Source organism: Leuciscus leuciscus, assembly GCF_965113295.1.
Source record: "Leuciscus leuciscus genome assembly, chromosome: 10".
Lineage (NCBI taxonomy): Eukaryota > Metazoa > Chordata > Actinopteri > Cypriniformes > Leuciscidae > Leuciscus > Leuciscus leuciscus.
In genome coordinates, this window is record NC_138734.1 from 44,249,765 (window position 1) to 44,269,144 (window position 19,380).

At 38.2% G+C, this 19,380-nt stretch overlaps 1 protein-coding gene and 1 long non-coding RNA gene across 6 annotated transcripts; one reads left to right on the forward strand and one right to left on the reverse strand.

Moving 5' to 3' along the window:
- The first annotated feature begins 17 nt into the window (after positions 1-17).
- Positions 18-18,477, forward strand: LOC309507952. 5 transcript variants are annotated; one of them, XR_014209311.1, is made up of 6 exons: positions 18-151; positions 2,846-3,361; positions 4,384-4,460; positions 6,770-6,848; positions 14,138-14,195; positions 15,120-15,855. It is a non-coding gene; the product is annotated as an uncharacterized lncRNA (long non-coding RNA). The 5 variants fall into 5 exon arrangements; XR_014209312.1 differs by having other exon boundaries at positions 6,782-6,848; XR_014209313.1 differs by lacking the exons at positions 14,138-14,195; positions 15,120-15,855 and adding an exon at positions 18,098-18,477 and having other exon boundaries at positions 19-151.
- fgf7 (fibroblast growth factor 7) lies at positions 7,846-15,066 on the reverse strand. Its single transcript, XM_082182403.1, has 4 exons — positions 14,126-15,066; positions 12,581-13,027; positions 8,706-8,812; positions 7,846-8,567 (listed from the first exon to the last, which is right to left on the reverse strand). The coding sequence occupies exons 2-4, from the start codon at positions 12,873-12,875 to the stop codon at positions 8,352-8,354; spliced, it is 618 nt and encodes a 205-aa protein (XP_082038529.1). The 5' UTR covers positions 12,876-13,027; positions 14,126-15,066; the 3' UTR covers positions 7,846-8,351.
- Positions 18,478-19,380: the final 903 nt, after the last annotated feature.

Consider the following 19,380-nt stretch of genomic DNA (forward strand, 5'->3'; position numbering starts at 1 on the left):
TGCGCACCGGAAACACTCACACGCCTCCAGGAAGCCGGAAGAGAAGCGGGCGGTTACCTAGCAACAGACTTGTTTGTTTGAGATCATGGAGAAACAGACGAAGAAGAAGAATATTTGCTCCCTGGATGATTTTATTCAAGCTCAAGGACTGGTGGGTTCAAATGATCATTTAGCAGAATAAAGCAGCTAAGTTAACTATGTGTGTTTGTGTGTTTGTGTGTGTGTGTTTGTGTGTGTGTGTGTGTGTGTGTGTGTGTGTGTGTGTGTGTGTGTGTGTGTGTGTGTGTGTGTGTGTGTGTGTCATTACTGGATAACTGTCTCACGAATTCGCGCCAAACCTCACTAAATCGCGCCAAAACTTCTCACGAAATCGCGCCAAAACTTCTGTGGTGAGTCTAAACAAGTCCTCAGATGATTAAAATGAATATATATATATATATATATATATATATATATATATATATATGCAGAGTTTTTAAAATCTAATTTAAGGCATTTAAAAACCTCTGACAAATAAATTGAATATAATTTTGGCAGCAGGTAAAATAAGTCTAAACAAGTCCTCAGATGTTTAAAATTAGTTTATATATATATATATATGTGTGTGTGTGTGTGTGTGTGTGTGTGTGTGTGTGTGTGTGTCTTAAAAACGGAGTTTGGATTGTTTTAAAGTGCAAGGTTGGACTTTTATATTACACACAAGTTTACTTAACTTTTCTGTAATTTCCTAGTTCTGTGAGTCTAGTCAAATATGCGTTATTTGCGATGATAAAATGGAGAGTGTGTGTGTTAACCTGCCTGTGAACTCCGAACCTCTGTTTATTTCATTTACAGTAAGACATTGATGCACTGTAACGTTACACTAACCAGCTTTTGGTCGTGTTTGTCCCAGTTTTGTCTGTGACAGGCCCAGTAAAGTGCAATCTTGAGTGATCATCCACACAAACACACACAGTCACATATATATATCTGTAGGGTTTTTAAAATCTAAGACATTAAAGACCTGATATATAAAATAAATATCATTTTGGCGGGTAACATGACTGTAAAAACGACCATTTAAACAACTTTACAATTTAAAGATTTTCATGAGTAAAAAAATAAAGAAAGACAGATTAAAAAAAGTATATAAAGTAATGCAAAGTATTCAAACATCATGGTAGTATTTGTTCCTTTAACTTAGACTAGTTTTATATTGTATGGTGCATTTTCATGAAAATAATATCACAGTGCAAAACATATTGGTCTATTTTAAATATATAAAAATGTTTTAAAAAACTCTTTGGATTTTTTTTTTTTGAACAAGGTCTGTTTATTCAAGATTTTACAACATACCAAAAAAACAACAAAGGAGAACTGAAACAGTACAGTGTACAACAAAACCCCAACACTACCCATCCCTCTCCCCATCAGACAAAAATTACTGGATATATACAGTAAAAAAAAAAAAGGAAACACTTGTAAAAATTATTAGAAAAGGATACATAACATACACATACATACATAGACATGAAATAGATACAAATATATATATAATTTTGGGACTGTATTCTCTACTTGATTTTTTCAACAAATGTCAAGAAGGGTTGCCAGATTGCATAAAATCTCTGGACAGACCCTTGAAGAGAGTATCTTATTTTCTCTAGTTTAAGATACTGCATAATCTCCTTAATCCAATGAGAAAAAGTGGGAGGAAGAGAGTCATTCCATTTAAACAATATTAATCTTCTGGCAAGAAGTGTGCAAAAGGCCAACATTTTACAATTATAGCTGCTCAGGTGCATGTTCTGTGGTGTAACACCAAATAAAGCAAGAAAAGGAGATGGTTCTATTGGGAATCCTATTGTTTCTGAAAATGCGTCGAAAATCAATTTCCAAAAGTTATACAAACTTGGGCATGTCCAGAACATGTGTAAAAGGCTTGCAGGAGCTTGCCTACATCTATCACAAATAGGATCTAGTTCTGGTCTGAATTTAGATACTCTTTGGATTTTTTGAGATGCACTCTATAATTAGTTTTTTAATCTTATTTAATACATGCTATACATTTACAGTGCTTTACTGTGTATAATAACCCTAACCCTAACCTTAACCCAAACAAACATCCAGTCCTTGATTTTGGTTGGTTGAGTTGAGTTTGAAGCCATTGTAAATTAAGGCCTGTTCACACCAAGATTGATAACTATATTAGTGTCCACACTAGCGCACAATATCGCTCTGGGTGTATATATCTATGGCTCTGGGTCATGCCGAGAACATAGATACCAATTCTTCCATAGTCGGCCGAACTTCCTGTTCGCCATTTTGATTTTCTTTAAAAAAACGACTTTTTCAAGCTCCTCCGACCTAGACCGTTTGTGTTCATAAAATATAGCATTTTACGACAAAATAACCGATGCAGGAAAATTGGGTATCGTTCGACTCAGCATGCTGGATCTAATGGTCCCAACGGTTCAGAAGTTCTAAGCAAAAATGAAAATGTTTCATTTCTCCTGACCACTAGGTGGCACTGTGTCGAAACTGTGCAGGTAGCCTCAGGTCATGGTTGTCAAAACACACACCAAGTTTGCTCTGAATACGTTAAAGTGTTTGTGGAGATATAGCCTCATGTTCATTTTGGCGTGCGATTCGTTCGTGCGTTATTCGAGAACGGTTTGACGAATCAACTTAAATTCCATAACTTTTTTTCTGAAGATGATCTGGTTCAATTTTCGTGAAAATCTGAGCAATGGTCTAAGTAGGAGGAGTTTGAAAATGTAAGTTTTTTGGAAAATTCTAAATTGTTGAAAACTTTCTACAAAATTTGTGCCAAAGCATGATTGCTTTAATACACCATTTGTTTCAGGTTGATTGGCCAGTGACGTGTGAGGAGAACCTGGACGAGTCTTCATCACATCTCTACCGTCACTCTGGAGAAATATATGAAGAGCTCAAAGCCAGAGTCCCTTTTCCGTCTGAATCCCTGCAGAAAGACCTGCGGAGGCTTTGGATTAAACTGACTCTCCAGAACTCAATCTTTTCCCGAGAATCTGGAGCTCCGGCCGTCTGTGTGGAAACATCTGTTTAAACTTCTCTCAGTCTGACTCTGCACCGATCATTTGGCAGAGACTAAATGAACCGTTAGCATTTAATACGTTTAGTTTGTCACCATGTGTTTGTGGTGAGGATGATTGAGGCTGTTTGGCTGGACTCAGCAGATTCAGATGAAGACAACAACACACTGATGTGAGGCGAATGATTCAAGATCCTCTTGACTCCATCACAGATGCAGGGATAAATCCCATCAACCTCGATTAAAAAAAACTGCTTCCAAATGTTTTTTGTTTTTTTTTGCAGCGATGCCATAGAAGAACTATTTTTGGTAGTAACTAATAACTAAACTCATCTTTTATCACCAAAATTACATATTTAAATGTTTTTTTCCCTTCATGTCTTAAAATATCTTGAATGTAACTCGACACCCTTGCCTCATTTAGTATGCGCGGTTCTATGAATATGCAAATGAGCCCCGCCTCCACTCACTCACTCACTCAGCTCAGAGATGATTGGTTACAAGGTAATTTGTGACGTCAGAAACACCAGCGATTTCAAAGCGTGTTTGAGACTGTCTTTGGTTCACTGCAGTTTTAAAGCAGCACTCAGTAGCTTCGGGACTTCTTCGCTGTATTCTCGCTTTTTGCTCGCAGGTTTCTCTCTAGAGCTCCCCCCACAGCTTCGGAATAGATATTTGACAACACTGTTGTAAAAACTCATTGGTGATTCTCAGACACCAGAGGCTATAGATCAACGACATCAAAGCAGATGGGACGTTCTTTAAAACGTCTTCTTCATTCGGGTTCGGACAGCGTGAGGGAGCGCAATAATGACAGCATTTTAGCAGATTTCTTTTGGCCGTAAAGCAATTGTTTACATCGCGAGACCTGATATCACGCGAGACTTCCTGACGCAGCGGCCGGCGGCTCAAAGTTGCAAGTGAGTATTTTCCGCTCACGGGCACCAGGGGGGTGCGAAACGACCACCATTCAACCCGAAATAAGTAATATAACCATTCCAATGACTCCGAAGCTGTTCAGTTAAGGTAAAGAAAGTTACTTAGAGCACCTTTAAGGAGAAAATACTCAGCAATGGTGTCGACTTATGAATTTACACATGGTTTGTCTTAAAGCAGATTAAAAACACCACATAGACACATAAACTACATTAAAAGCTGGATTTTCACCACAGGGCGACTTTAAAGAGAATGATTAAAATGGCATAAAACTGAGATCTACCAGCACTTCACTTCATCAGACTGATTATTAATAACACACAGAAGTATTATTTTTTGTGGCCTCTGAACGTCTGAGATTAATGTGTCTCTGTCCATCTGTGGATCCGTTACAGAGGTTTTGATCAGTGTCTCAGCCGCAGACAGAGGAAAGCACAGAAGAACGGCATGGATGATTCTTCTGTTCGCTCAGGTATGAGGAAGCTGAACTTTTCTGATGTTAGCATCAGAGTTTATTACTATTCTTAAATGATTAATGACAGTCAGTTGTTAAAGTCCCAATGTAGTCAATAATTGGATCCCTTAAAACTCATCTTTGGTCACCAAAATTACATATTTAAGCATTTTTTCCTTTGGAAAAAATATTCTTCATGCCTTAAAATATCTTGAATGTAACCCGACACCCTTGCCTCATTTAGTATGCGCAGTTCTATGAATATGCAAATGAGCCCCGCCTCCACTCACTCACTCAGCTCAGCCCTGTCGTGAAAATCCAGCTTTTAATGTAGTTTATGTGTCTATGTGGTGTTATTAATATGCTTTAAGACAAACCCTGTGTAAATTCATAAGTCGACACCATTGCTGAGTATTTCCTCCTTAAAACTGCAGTGAATCAAAGACAGTCTCAAACACACGCTTTGAAATCGCTGGTGTTTCTGACGTCACAAACTACCTCGTAACCAATCAGATCAACGTGTGATCGTCAACCAGTGGATCTCTGAGCTGAGTGAGTGGAGGCGGGGCTCATTTGCATATTCATAGAACCGCGCATACTAAATGAGGCAAGGGTGTCGAGTTACAGTCAAGATTATTTTAAGACATGAAGAACATTTTCCAAGGAAAAAACGTTTAAATATGTAATTATGGTGAACAAAGAGGAGTTTTAAGGGATAAAATTGACTACAGGGGGATTTTAAAAGCATTTTCTAGTGATGACCTCAGATACTAATGATTTAAACAAGCAAACCTGTGCAGAAAGGGCAGTCGGCGCCCTCTGGAGGAGAAACCGCTCTGATCCTTGTACGAAAAATATGACATCCCATTTATTTTTACCCAAATTCTTTTCCGTTTTAATTTCGCTGGTTTTAATGGATTTATTAAATCATTAACGGGTTAATTAAATGTTAATACACGTCTAATGTATGTATAATCAAGTGAAGTGGAAAACATTTTCTTCATCTGCATCAGTAATTATCAGCTCAATGCAATGATCCTAAAATTAGGCTTGATTTTTGTTTTGGCAGAACATTATGTGTTTTTTCTTTTCGATGTTGAATTGTGAGCCGGTCACGGTCCCGAGGGATTCGCCCATGTGTGTTCAATCTCTGTGTTGTTTTAGACTTTATCTGGTCTTAGCTCAGATTCAAAGCTTTGATAAAACTCAATCGACGTGTCCACAGTTTACACTGCCAGAATCGCTCAGTCTTTTGATTTTATTTGGACTCGAACATGCTGAACTCATGTTGTGCGCTGAAGGCTTTCGACCAACAAACTAACAAACAAACGCCAGATGAATTCGAGACACGTTTATCAAAGAGATACAGGACAAATGATCAGGACATTTTCATGGAATGACAAGTAATTCTGAGATTCGTTCACACACTGATTGTAAAGTTCCAGATGGCTCCCAAGCAAACCTTTTGTTTGATAAATCAATGATGTCGGTTTTAGGCCCGTGAGAGTCTGTTTACATTCAGAACATGTTACAAATTATACGCTTAAACCAACTTTGCGTGACTTGGCAGAAGTGTTCACCTTACTTTAACTGTGTTTAGGTCAGAGGAGGGTGTGTGTGAGTGAGTGTTTGTGTGTGTGTCTCTCGTTCACCTCCAGGGAATCATGTTTCGCTCAATCCCTCGAGCTTCTCTAACCGACTCCATCGATCGAGATAAAATACATCCACAAGAAACAACAAGTACACAAACACTGAGGACCGAGCAACACTACTTAGCAAAACTATATGACAATTAAGTATTGATTAGAGTGTAATTTATCGTACTGTGTGAGTGAGAGTGTATCGTGATACGAAAGATGAAATCGCTGAGTAATGATTATTTTACCAGATGTAACAGGAAGGAATGGAAGCTCATCTCAGCCACATAAAAAAAAAAATTCATGCTTTTGTAAATAATAATTAAAACCGTAAAAATTTAAAGAGATTTAAAAAAAAATGCAAAAAGTCGAAATTATGACACATTAAATCATAATTTTGACATAAAAAATTTGAAATGGTATTATTAAGTCAAATATGAGATTAAACAGTTGAAATTATGAGTCAGAAATTATTTCTGTCATAATTTTGACATTTTATCTAAAAAATTTGTGTTTTATGTCATCATTTCAAATTAGTATGTCATAATTATTGTGTTTCTTATGTAAAAACACTGAATTTTACTGTTAATAAACAAAAAAGTCCCCGTCGATAACTGCGGTTTGTTTGAAATCATCATTATGATGATCAGTGTTCAGTAACTTAATTTCTTAAGATTATTTTTCTCCCAGCCGGTGTGACAGGAAATAAGATGCTGATCATCAGAGCGGATGAAGGTGAACGTCTCAGATCACGCCACGCCATAGAAAGGTACATACATATTTTATTGAGATTGATCTATAATCATATAAAACCTCAGATTTCACTTAATATTCTAGCAGCAAAAAATAAACTCCTGCGAACTCTGTGCAAGTGTTTTTCAGCACAGCGATCCGGAATACAGTTGATTATTTCAGAGCCACCGACACATATATATAAATATCATAAATAACACACAATGACACATGGACACAATCACATTAAAACACGGAGGGATTGTGTGGAAATGATACGCTCAGACTCGCTTGTCAAAGCCATTTCAGCTTAATGTGTTTGCCTAATGAAAGTGTCTCTACATGAAGGCTGATCAATAATGAAAAGGAAAGTTGTTTATGAGTGAGTAATGGAATATTGTGAAGACAAAACATGTGATTTCTCAGAACGAGTCAATCGGGTGAAATTGTTTAGAATGCAAATAATGCCAAAAATTAAATAAAGGAACTGATTTTCTCACTGAAATGAATACAAGAGTGGAATGTTTCTAAATGAAAAGCAAAACTCCTCCGGATGAATGTTGATCGTTCATATAAATGCATTGCTTAAGTGTTTATTCGATGTTTTCACTCGTAATGTCTCTAATGGCCGTGAAAGTGCGGTGAACAGAAACATAGACCCTCTAAAAAATATAAAAATAGTTTTATCTCAAAACACAGATGAGTATTTATAGCTGGTGTTTACATGAGTCCAAAACATGTTCATATATAAACCCAGTGCTGGTGGCGTTTCACCAACGTCTTCTCGGCAGAGAGAGAAAGAAAGAAAGCATGAATGTTTTATTGCACTGTAAACCCGATTAAGTTGGAAAAACAAATACGTTTTTTAAGTTAACTAATTTAACGTTTACGTAAGCAGAACTTTTGTACTCGTACGTTTTAATTGCTCTTAACTTGAAATATTTGAGTACGGTAATTCTTACACAACTTAAATTTATCACATAAGCTCAACTTATATTTTTAGTCGTGGAAACTTGGCTAACTTTAACCATTGCTTAATGGTAACACAATGCTATAATAGCAGAATGAGTACAGCAATATACAAGTTTAACATTCACCGTCCTCAAACAAAGCTCATTCTCCACTCGTCACCATGATGGCCCAACATAACAGAAACTCTTCTAAACTAGCATAATAAAACATTAAACATTACTAAATCTCCCACTTAACATTAATTCGGCACAAAAAAGCATTATATAACACTTAATTTGAGCATTTACTCTCCCTTTTGAATGTCATGGTAAAGCATGCTGGGAAATCCCAGCCCAGTTTTTGTTAAATTTAAGTTGATCTAAATTAAAATGTAAAATGTAACTTAAAATGTGTCAGTTTTGTGAACTCAAAAGAAAAAGAAAGCTCTAAATACTCATAAAAGTTAATCTGATGGAGCTAATTTGTGTAATTTGAGTTGGCTCTACTCAAACCAATTGATTATTTTGAGCGCTAGGGTTTACAGTGTGATAAAACATGCTTCATGCTGACAGTAATCTCGCATGCATCTTCACGCCAGCTTCTTCTCGTCTTCCCTGCACTTTCGAGGGATGAAGTGAGAAGTGATGCTCTCCCTCCTCGTCTTCTTTCCTTTCAGCGGCCGGCCGTTTTTCGACATAGCGATGAACATCTCTTTTCCATCTTTAGTCTTTCTGACTGAAGCGTACGCGGTGTAGTAGTTCTCTAAAAACACTTCTTTGAAGTTGCAGCTGTCGTTGTAGTCTTTCTGTTTGGGGAAAGGAGAGAACAGGTACGACACGACCTTAATTCGCTGTAAAAGTTGCTGTATTTACTCTTAAAAGCATGAGAATGCATTAGCTGGAATCAGATTAAAAGATGTGTTTGCAGGACGGATGGGTTTTACTTTGCCCTGTAACATTCCGGTTCGGTTCATGGAAATATAATACTGGCTCTTCAGGCCTTTTATGGCCAACACGCCTCCCTCAGAAACCGTCCTGATCTCCAGAACACCTGAAACACAGACAGCGGATCAGCCTGAGCGTTTGAAGACCGGCTTCAGGTTCTCCGGGGCCAAATCTGCCTTGGAAAGACGTTGTTTAACCCTTTGCTGCTCCTCATTTAGGGGAAATTTAACAAATGTAAATATAAAATGCATAGATTTTTTTTTCCGGGTATAATCTATAAATCAGACACACAGCAATGATGGGGTTAATGGAAAAATAATTAGAAAAATTAGAGAGAGAAAAATTCGATGGACAACTAAATAATTTAGGGGTCACACAGTTCCGGTCAAAAGTGGCCAAACACCTCAAAGTTTCTCCCAGTATCATCTATCTGGTAACACTTTACTTAAAGCCTGTATGTATAATACATTATAAAGGTATTTATAAATAATATATCTTTTCATAAATAATTATAACCAAAGTTAAAATGCATTATAATATTTTCAGATTCTGAAATTGGTTGTTTGTCATGGTTTAATGCATTATACTTTGTAAAAGTGTGTTCAATGAATAGTATTAGTATTATTATAACTGTGGTTACAATTAGAGTCCATACAATGCATTATAAGGCATAATTACTGCATTAAAAATACTTGTATTTAAGTAAAGTGTTATCATATATTTGTGTTGAATAATATTTTATTTATTTTGCATTTTGAGGGAATGTTAGTGTACTAAGTAATATCTATGCAATAATTGTGACCTGTGGAGTGTGTGTGTGTGTGTGTGTGTCCCCTAAAGGAGGAGCAGCAAAGGGTTAAACAACTCATTTTCAAGGCTAATTTGGCCTCAAAGTATAATTATTATTATATATTTCAATGGTTATGAGCGACAATTTTTAAGGAACATTTAAACTTTTCGAATCATGTCCAGAATTTTTTTTTTTTTTGGTGTTCACATAGCAAATATCATCAAGACAGTGTGAAATACCATTCAGATGAAGTGCAAAAACAAAATTAAAACTTTTTTTTTTTTTTTGCTCTAAAGTGATTAATAATTAACCTAAATAAAATGTAATTCTTTGAGTTAGTCTGTAGTAATTAGACTACATTAGATTGATGGTTTACATGTGATGCGTGTCATTTTTAGGATTTAAAATACCACCTAATATGACAGTGGAAGGTTGATTCCCAGTTTGATTTTTCTGTTTAATGACACACTTATTCATGTCTATAAAGGAAGCAGTTTCATGTCTTTCTGTAAGGTCGTAACTGGAATATCAGGATCAGATGATTCGATCAACAGTGAGTTAAACGCTCCAGTTGCGCTCCATATCAGATATTTCACAGCTGAAGGGCCTGTTCGTTACGCTCGTGTTTAAATCAGAAACGGACACTACTCTTGTGGTCATAAGCTCTGTGTGTGTGTGTGTGTGTGTGTGTGTGTGTGAGAGAGAGTTGTGTAAGGACAAGTTGTGTGGTTTACATGTGAGAGCTCTAATGGTATAATAAGCTGCTGTCACGACACAACTCTGACAACCTCAAAACGCGTCTGCTTTTCTCTCCCTGTTTCTCTCCTTCCCTCACTCATGTCTTGCAGTGTGTGTGTTGCAGTGTGTGTGTTGCAGTGTGTGTGTTGCAGTGTGTGTGTTGCAGTGTGTGCAAGCAGTGTGTGTGTTGCAGTGTGTGTGTTGCAGTGTGTGTGTTGCAGTGTGTGTGTTGCAGTGTGTGTGTTGCAGTGTGTGTCTTGCAGTGTGTGTTGCAGTGTGTGTGTTGCTGTGCGTGCAGTTGTCGGCCACATCTGGCTGTATCAATTTTTCTTCTTTTCATCGCCAGCTGACGTAATCACTCTCCCTCTGGAGCAAAGATGCATGGTGTCACGCCAACTTTCTTCTCATACACAAACAAAATAACTAATAACCAAACATGCTTGAAGCTGATGTTATGAATGTATAACATCAGGTTCAAGCCAGTTTGGTGTAAACAGAATCATTAATTTTAATTTGATGGTCATAACATAAGCCGAGTCCTGGTTCTGACTTCACAATTTTTGGTAGCATCTTATTTTACAGTGTCCTTGTTACATATGTTACATGTAGTATTACAGTAAATTATGCATAATACCTTAACCCTTTAAGTACATGTCGTTGCTTAATATTACTCAGTACTTAAATATATAATTACACTGTAACAATGACACCTTAAAATAAAGTGTAACTCTCAACTTGAAATGTTTGTCGGTGAGCTGTTGTGTTCTGCCACACTGACTCTCCACGCCTGTAACGAAGGGAAACGAGCTATAAATACGCGCACCTGTTTGTCTTTACGCCTGTCACTCGCTCGTCACTCTGCCACGCGACCGGAGAATAATCCACTGCAATCTGAGCCGAGCGCTTCCTTCAGATTCACTGCCGAACACTTTATACTAATATAACGTAAGGATAGACGTAAACGTATTATTGTAGAATCTAATAATGTTTCATAAACACTGTAAGATTATAAAGCACTTAACAAATCAATAGTTCAATTACATTCATTTGAAACTGTTGCTATCGCTACTTTTAATGTCTCATTGTTGCTCTATCGCTACTTTTAATGAATTAGTGTTGCTCTATCGCTACTTTTAATGAATTAGTGTTGCTCTATCGCTACTTTTAATGTCTCAATGTTGCTCTATCGCTACTTTTAATGTCTCAATCTTGCTCTATCGTTACTTTTAATGAATTAGTGTCGCTCTATCGTTACTTTTAATGTCTCAATGTCCCTCTATTGTAACTTTTAAAAATATCAATCTTGCTCTATCACTACTTTTAATGAATTAGTGTTGCTCTATCGTTACTTTTAATGAATTAGTGTTGCTCTATCGCTACTTTTAATGTCTCAATGTTGCTCTATCGCTACTTTTAATGTCTCAATGTTGCTCTATCGCTACTTTTAATGAATTAGTGTTGCTCTATCGCTACTTTTAATGTCTCAATCTTGCTCTGTCGTTACTTTTAATGAATTAGTGTCGCTCTATCGCTACTTTTAATGTCTCAATGTTGCTCTATCTTTACTTGTAATGTCTCAATCTCGCTCTATCGCTACTTTAAATGTCTCAATCTCGCTCTATCGCTACTTTTAATGTCTCAATCTCGCTCTACTTTAAATGTCTCAATCTCGCTCTATCGTTACTTTTAATGTCTCAACTCTATTGATACTTTTAAACATATCAGTCTTGCTCTATCTTTACTTGTAATGTTTCAATCTCGCTCTATCGCTACTTTAAATGTCTCAATCTCGCTCTATCGCTACTTTAAATGTCTCAATCTCGCTCTATCGTTACTTTAAATGTCTCAATCTCGCTCTATCGCTACTTTTAATGTCTCAATCTCGCTCTATCGTTACTTTAAATGTCTCAATCTCGCTCTATCGCTACTTTTAATGTCTCAATCTCGCTCTATCGCTACTTTTAATGTCTCAATCTCGCTCTATCGTTACTTTTAATGTCTCAATTTCCCTCTATTGATACTTTTAAACATATCAATCTTGCTCTATCTTTACTTGTAATGTCTCAATGTTGCTCTATCGTTACTTTAAATGTCTCAATCTCACTATTGCTTCTTTTAATGTCTCAATCTTGCTCTTTCTTTACTTTTAATGTCTCAGTGTCGCTCTATCGCTACTTTAAATGTCTCAATGTCACTCTATCACTACTTTTAATGTCTCAGTATCTCTCCCGTGATAAATCCTCTGTAAAGCTCCTGACACACACCAGAAACATGAAGACCGAATGTGTGCTTTGAAACGAAGCTACAACCTCAGACACACGTCAGAAGTGATCGATGAGCTCTTACTGTAGCAGTTGTTGGGATCCTGCGTTCCGTTGATATTCCCGTTCTCGTCGATCATCAGAAACCACTGTGTGCGACTATAGAGGCGTCGTATTCGAACGTCCCCTCCTTCCATGTAGTCGTAGTTCCTGGTGTGCCGTTCGTGTTTTGAACAGTCAGTCACAGACGCCTGCCCAACGACCCTGTCGCCATCACACACACACACACACACACACACACGGCTGACGACCAGCACGACGTGCAACCACAGTCCACACGGCAACTCAGGCAGTTTCCATTGCAGCGTCCATTTGCGCATTATACTGCGTTTCTCGAGGAGTTCATGATCCACATACTGAAGGCAAAACTCTGGTTGGCCGTGTGAGATCCGCTAGGACCCTTTCCCAGTAAAATCCTCAGATTTTGGACTGAACTCTGACCTCCTCCTGAAGCATCAGAATCTCCTCAGAGCTGGAGGAGGCAGAAGTGTGTTAGTTTCTGTTGTTAATGACAGTCAAATTATATAAATCAACAAACGGATGCTTCTGGTTCCAGATCAGTTCATCACAGTTCACTCGTCACTCAATAATCATGCACATGTAAACCAGATTCTACATGTTCAGTGTCTTTAAAATGAGTGTCTTAATGTCGCTCGATCGCTACTTTTAATGTCTCAATGTTGCTCACTTGCTACTTTTAATGTTTCAGTGTTTCTCTATCGCTACTTTAAATGTCTCAGCATTGGACCATTCCCTACTTGAATCATCTCAATATCTTTCTATCGCTTCTTCAAATGTCTCAGCATTGCTCTATTGCTACTCTGTTTCTACTTTAAATTTCTCAATATTGCTTTGTTGCTAATTTAAATCTCAACATCTATCTACCCTTTCTTTAAATGTCTCAGTATCACTTTATCTGTATTTTAAATGTCTGTCATCACTTTAAATGGTTCAATATCGCTACTTTTAATGTCTCAATGTTGCTCTATCACTTTTTTAAACGTCTCAATGTTGCTCTATCGTTACTTTAAATGTCTCAATGTTTCTCCATCACTTCTTTAAACGTCTCAATGTTTCTCTATCACTTCTTTTAATGTCTCAATGTTGCTCTATTACTTTTAAATGTCTTTTTAAATGTCTCAATGTTGCTTTATTGTTACTTTAAACGTCTCAATGTTTCTCTTTCACTTCTTTAAATGTCTCAATGTTTCTCTTTCACTTCTTTAAATGTCTCAATGTTTCTCTATCACTTCTTTAAACGTCTCAATGTTTCTCTACAATGTTTCTCTATCACTTCTTTAAATGTCTCAATGTTTCTCTATCACTTCTTTAAATGTCTCAATGTTTCTCTATCACTTCTTTAAACGTCTCAATGTTTCTCTACAATGTTTCTCTATCACTTCTTTAAATGTCTCAATGTTTCTCTTTCACTTCTTTAAATGTCTCAGTATAGCTCTACTTCTACTTAAAATGACAGTATTTTCGTCATGTCTCTGTCGCTCTGTCCAGACACAATACATTGGTTTAAAATGTTGCAATAATGCTGTCTCGCAATAATAAATCGACTTACTTGTGCCTCCAGGACACGCACTTCAGTCCCAACGATTCCAGAGAAACTTCCAATGTGACGCACCGAGAGAGTGAGTTTTGTGCCGTGCATCTTCTCGTGTTCCTGAACGCTGTGCAATCTCTGATAAAAGCCTCATGCTGACCTCACTTCTCTGCAATTACGCCTCAGCCACTCAGCTGTCAGTGGGATGCTGGAGCGAGAGACAGAGAGAACGAGAGAGAGAGAGAGAGAGAGAGAGACAGAGAGAACGAGAGAGAGAGAGAGAGAGAATCGTATGTTTCTGCTAGCCAGGTGTCCGGTGGACGGGAGAGGGAGCCGTAAAACATGAGCGAGTGTCTCTCTCTCTCTCTCTCTCTCTCTCTCTCTCTCTCTCTCTCTCTCTCTCTCTCGTTCTCTCTGTCTCTCGTTCTCTCTGTCTCTCTCTCTCTCTCTCTCTCTCTCTCTGTCTCTCTCTCTCTCTCTCTCGTTCTCTCTGTCTCTCGTTCTCTCTGTCTCTCTCTCTCTCTCTCTCGTTCTCTCTGTCTCTCGCTCTCGTTCTCTCTGTCTCTCGTTCTCTCTGTCTCTCTCTCTCTCTCTCTCTATCTGAGGTATGTGGGAAGAATCCTGCGAGATCTCGTCGACATTTATGAAGAATCACATGCCGTGACACACAGGCCTTTCTCAAGATCCCGTAGTTCAATTCAATTCACATTTATTTGTATTGTGCTTTTCACAATACACGCCGTTTCAAAGCAGCTTTACAGAAAGTGCATGAGTCCACATTACAGCTTAGAGAGATCTGTTATCAGAGGAAACTGTCTAAGTTATGTATTTCAGAAATGTACATATACAAAATCACAGTTAAGCGAAAAAAGTATTATTTTAAACAATGTATTGAATGCAGGAACAATGAGCTCATTGAAGTAATGAATACTTGTTTGTTAACAAATGATTATGACATTCTCATATATGTGATCTGAAGGGTCTCGTCTGTCATTTGTTTGCTGTGTTACAGACAAACATCAAAGCATGAGTCGAATTCAAAGGCTGATAGTGAATGCACGAGGGTAATAAATCTAACGAGGCGGGCCACAATTGAGGAGGATAAACAGAGGGCCGTTTACTGCATGAAGGGCTCGTCTCTGCTGAAGGTCAAGCACTCTTTCACTTTTCCTGTTTGTATTTAGCAGGCAAATTTACAGTTTTACACACCTGGCCTCCGCGGGTCTCGGCACATCAAACGTTCCCAGCGTTTCGAGCCCGAGGGAAACAGAACCTCTGGATGCGCACGCTTGCTCTTTCATTTCACAAACGATCGCTCGTAAACCGGCTGATCTCAAAGCTCACGGTCATTTGCAAGCCTTGTATTTCCCTTCACCTTAAAGTGAGGTTTTACAGGAGCACGTGATCTAAAGCTGTTTCTGGACAGGAAGACGGTCAGACAGGATTCTGGTACATTTCAACACCAAAATGGTTTATCATATCCATCCATTCCTCCCACTACAGGATAGGATGCAATTTTAAACATTACATTACATTTGAAGGGAGTAATTTCTAATATAACACTTAAATGTCAATAAACAAATATTAATCTAGACAAAATCCGTGCAGAATGGACAGTGGATTTGGCTGTTGATATATCGGAGGAAACCTTCTGTACTCGTATAGGTTTAATTTATGCAAATGTAGATTTTGTTTTTCCATGTTGGATTTTTATTTTATTTGTTATGTTTATTCATTGTTGATTTTTGTTGTTGTTCTGGGGTTGTAAAACCAAAAAGATCATTGTTGACTCTTTTGTATGTAATACATCACTTTGTTCTTTCGCCAACAAAAAATATTAATGAAAAAAAAAAGGTATATCATGCAAAACAGAAATGTTATGGTTTTTATCCTCCTTACAGCCACTGCATGAAACATATTTAGCACAAATCTGGGTCGTATTATTGTTTTTTGAGGATGAGTTCATGTTCCCAGCTAACAAAAATATGTTCGTTTTGCTCACATTCCCATTATTTGTATGTCCAGTTTTTTAATGTTTCAGAAAAAAATATTCTTTGTTATGCTAATGTTACTTTTGAACGTTCTAAATAAGTAGTAACACTTAAAGCATGTTGAGAACGTTACTAAAGCCCAGATAACTTTGAACGAACATTCTATTATCATTACTGGAATAATGTTTGTTTGTAACATTCCCAGAACATTCCCTGTTTGCTGGGAAGTGACTATTGAATACTGTAGAGTTTAATCGGATGTCGTCAATTAAATCCGCATCTTTACAGGAAGAAACTTTCCTGTCCTAATTATGCATGATTATATGGTCAGTTATCACTGTAATTCCCATTAAGCAAATGCAAAATGAGCATTTAGTGTTGTTTATTCCCTGCTGTTTAATTACACTGCACTGTAAAGTTTCCCGCTCACTACGTTTACAGTCCCAGCAGTCATTTGAGTTTATGGCTGAAATGATAGAGCGAGTGACACATCAAAGCTGTTGAGAGGAGAGAGAGAGAGCTGATGTTGTCTGTGAACTTTAGACGACTCTCTCAGACAGATCTGCAGGTCTCCTGCTGTTTTAATTGCACCTGAAACGGCTCTTATAACCCAAACGAACATGCAGTCCCATTCCCGTCTGTTTACTCTGGGCTTATGGAGAATAACTTTGCCATATAATATCAATAAACATGAGAACTGAAGAAAGTGTGAGCTTGTTTTGTCTGTGCCTCGTGGCGCTGGTCTCTCACCTGCTCTCCGGGTTTAAGGTCAGGCTATTCTGAGTTTGGGTTAATCCACTGCTTTCTACATTCCCTGTTAATTGGTGAGCTCACGGGATCATGGCTGTTAACGGTGGGATGTTCTTTAAATAGCTTCGGTTGTTTTGCTCAAGTCTTGGATGGACAGAGGAGAGAAACACACTGTGCAGTTAAAGGGATAGTTCAAACAAAAATGAAAATTAGTCCATGATTTACTCACCCTCAACTAGGTGTATATGCCATTCTTCTTTCAGACCAATACAATCAGAGTTATGTTAAAAAAAATTCTGGCTCTTCCAATCTTTATAATGGCAGTGAATGGCCGGTTTCTGTTTCGAAGTCCATCAAAGTGCATCTATCCATCATAAAAGTGCATCTATCCATCATAAAAGTGCATCTATCCATCATAAAAGTTAATCTATCATCATAAAAGTGCATCTATCCATCATAGAAGTGTATTTATCCATCATAAAATTTCATCTGTTCATCATAAAAGTGCATCTGTCCATCATAAAAGTGCATCTATCCATCATAAAAGTGCATCTGTCCATCATAAAAGTGCATCTATCCATCATAAAAGTGCATCTATCCATCATAAAAGTTCATCTGTCCATCATAAAAGTTAATCTATCATCATAAAAGTGCATCTATCCATCATAGAAGTGTATTTATCCATCATAAAATTTCATCTGTTCATCATAAAAGTGCATCTGTCCATCATAAAAGTGCATCTATCCATCATAGAAGTGTATTTATCCATCATAAAATTTCATCTGTTCATCATAAAAGTGCATCTGTCCATCATAAAAGTGCATCTATCCATCATAAAAGTGCATCTGTCCATCATAAAAGTGCATCTATCCATCATAAAAGTGCATCTATCCATCATAAAAGTTCATCTGTCCATCATAAAAGTTAATCTATCATCATAAAAGTGCATCTATCCATCATAAAAGTGCATCTGTCCATCATAAAAGTGCATCTGTCCATCATAAAAGTGCATCTGTCCATCATAAAAGTGCATCTATCCATCATAAAAGTGCATCTGTCCATCATAAAAGTGCATCTATCCATCATAAAAGTGCATATGTCCATCATAAAAGTGCATCTGTCCATCATAAAAGTGCATCTATCCATCATAAAAGTGCATCTGTCCATCATAAAAGTGCATCTATTCATGATAAAAGTCTCTGATGATGTTTGATTGTATTAGTTCACTTGTGTTGTTTGTGTTTGTTAGAGTTTAAGGGCTGAAGGTGTGTCGCTCCTATTGTGACATCATCATCATCATCATCATCATCATCATCATCATGAGCCGGTGGCAGCCCAGAGAAGCGCATGCTAAGACGTTTGGCGTCTGATGAACTCACTCTCTAGCGCCACCAACTGCTCAGATTGGACTCTGTCTTCTGCTTATGACTCAGTGTCTCTCCAGTGATGAACTCTGTGAAGCTCCAGACACCAGAAACAGGAAGACCGAACGCGTGCTTCGAAATGAAGGTACAACCTCAGACAGACAGACATTAGAAATATCAATTTTATCTTATGATTTCTCATATCAGAGTTCAGGTCGTTGGTTTGAGTCTTCATCCACAATCTTAGATGATCAGTGCAAAGAAAAGTGATTGGCTGTCGATGATCATCAGATTCCGCCTCAGACATACTGAAATATAGAGTTTAAAACAATATAGATTCAGTTGTTTGTGTTGTGATGTGTGTACGTCCCTGATGTGTGTGTACGTCCCTGATGTGTGTGTACGTCCCTGATGTGTGTGTACGTCCCTGATGTGTGTGTGTACGTCCCTGATGTGTGTGTGTACGTCCCTGATGTGTGTGTGTACGTCCCTGATGTGTGTGTACGTCCCTGATGTGTGTGTGTACGTCCCTGATGTGTGTACGTCCCTGATGTGTGTGTGCGTCCCTGATGTGTGTGTACGTCCCTGATGTGTGTGTACGTCCCTGATGTGTGTGTACGTCCCTGATGTGTGTGTGTACGTCCCTGATGTGTGTGTGTACGTCCCTGATGTGTGTGTGTACGTCCCTGATGTGTGTGTACGTCCCTGATGTGTGTACGTCCCTGATGTGTGTGTACGTCCCTGATGTGTGTGTACGTCCCTGATGTGTGTGTACGTCCCTGATGTGTGTGCGTCCCTGATGTGTGTGTACGTCCCTGATGTGTGTACGTCCCTGATGTGTGTACGTCCCTGATGTGTGTGCGTCCCTGATGTGTGTGTGTACGTCCCTGATGTGTGTGTACGTCCCTGATGTGTGTGTACGTCCCTGATGTGTGTGTGCGTCCCTGATGTGTGTGCGTCCCTGATGTGTGTGTACGTCCCTGATGTGTGTACGTCCCTGATGTGTGTACGTCCCTGATGTGTGTGCGTCCCTGATGTGTGTGTGTACGTCCCTGATGTGTGTGTGTACGTCCCTGATGTGTGTGTACGTCCCTGATGTGTGTGTGCGTCCCTGATGTGTGTGTGTACGTCCCTGATGTGTGTGTACGTCCCTGATGTGTGTGTACGT

What these genes read in the sequence shown, in the direction of transcription:
- fgf7 (XM_082182403.1), bottom strand. Translation starts at nt 12,875, where the DNA reads ATGCGCAAATGGACGCTGCAATGGAAACTGCCTGAGTTGCCGTGTGGA. An exon ending in GGATCCCAACAACTGCTACA is followed by an intron (nt 8,813 to 12,580) that starts GTAAGAGCTCAT and finishes TCTGTGTTTCAG; the next exon opens with GTGTTCTGGAGATCAGGACG. An exon ending in CCGGAATGTTACAGGGCAAA is followed by an intron (nt 8,568 to 8,705) that starts GTAAAACCCATC and finishes TTCCCCAAACAG; the next exon opens with AAAGACTACAACGACAGCTG.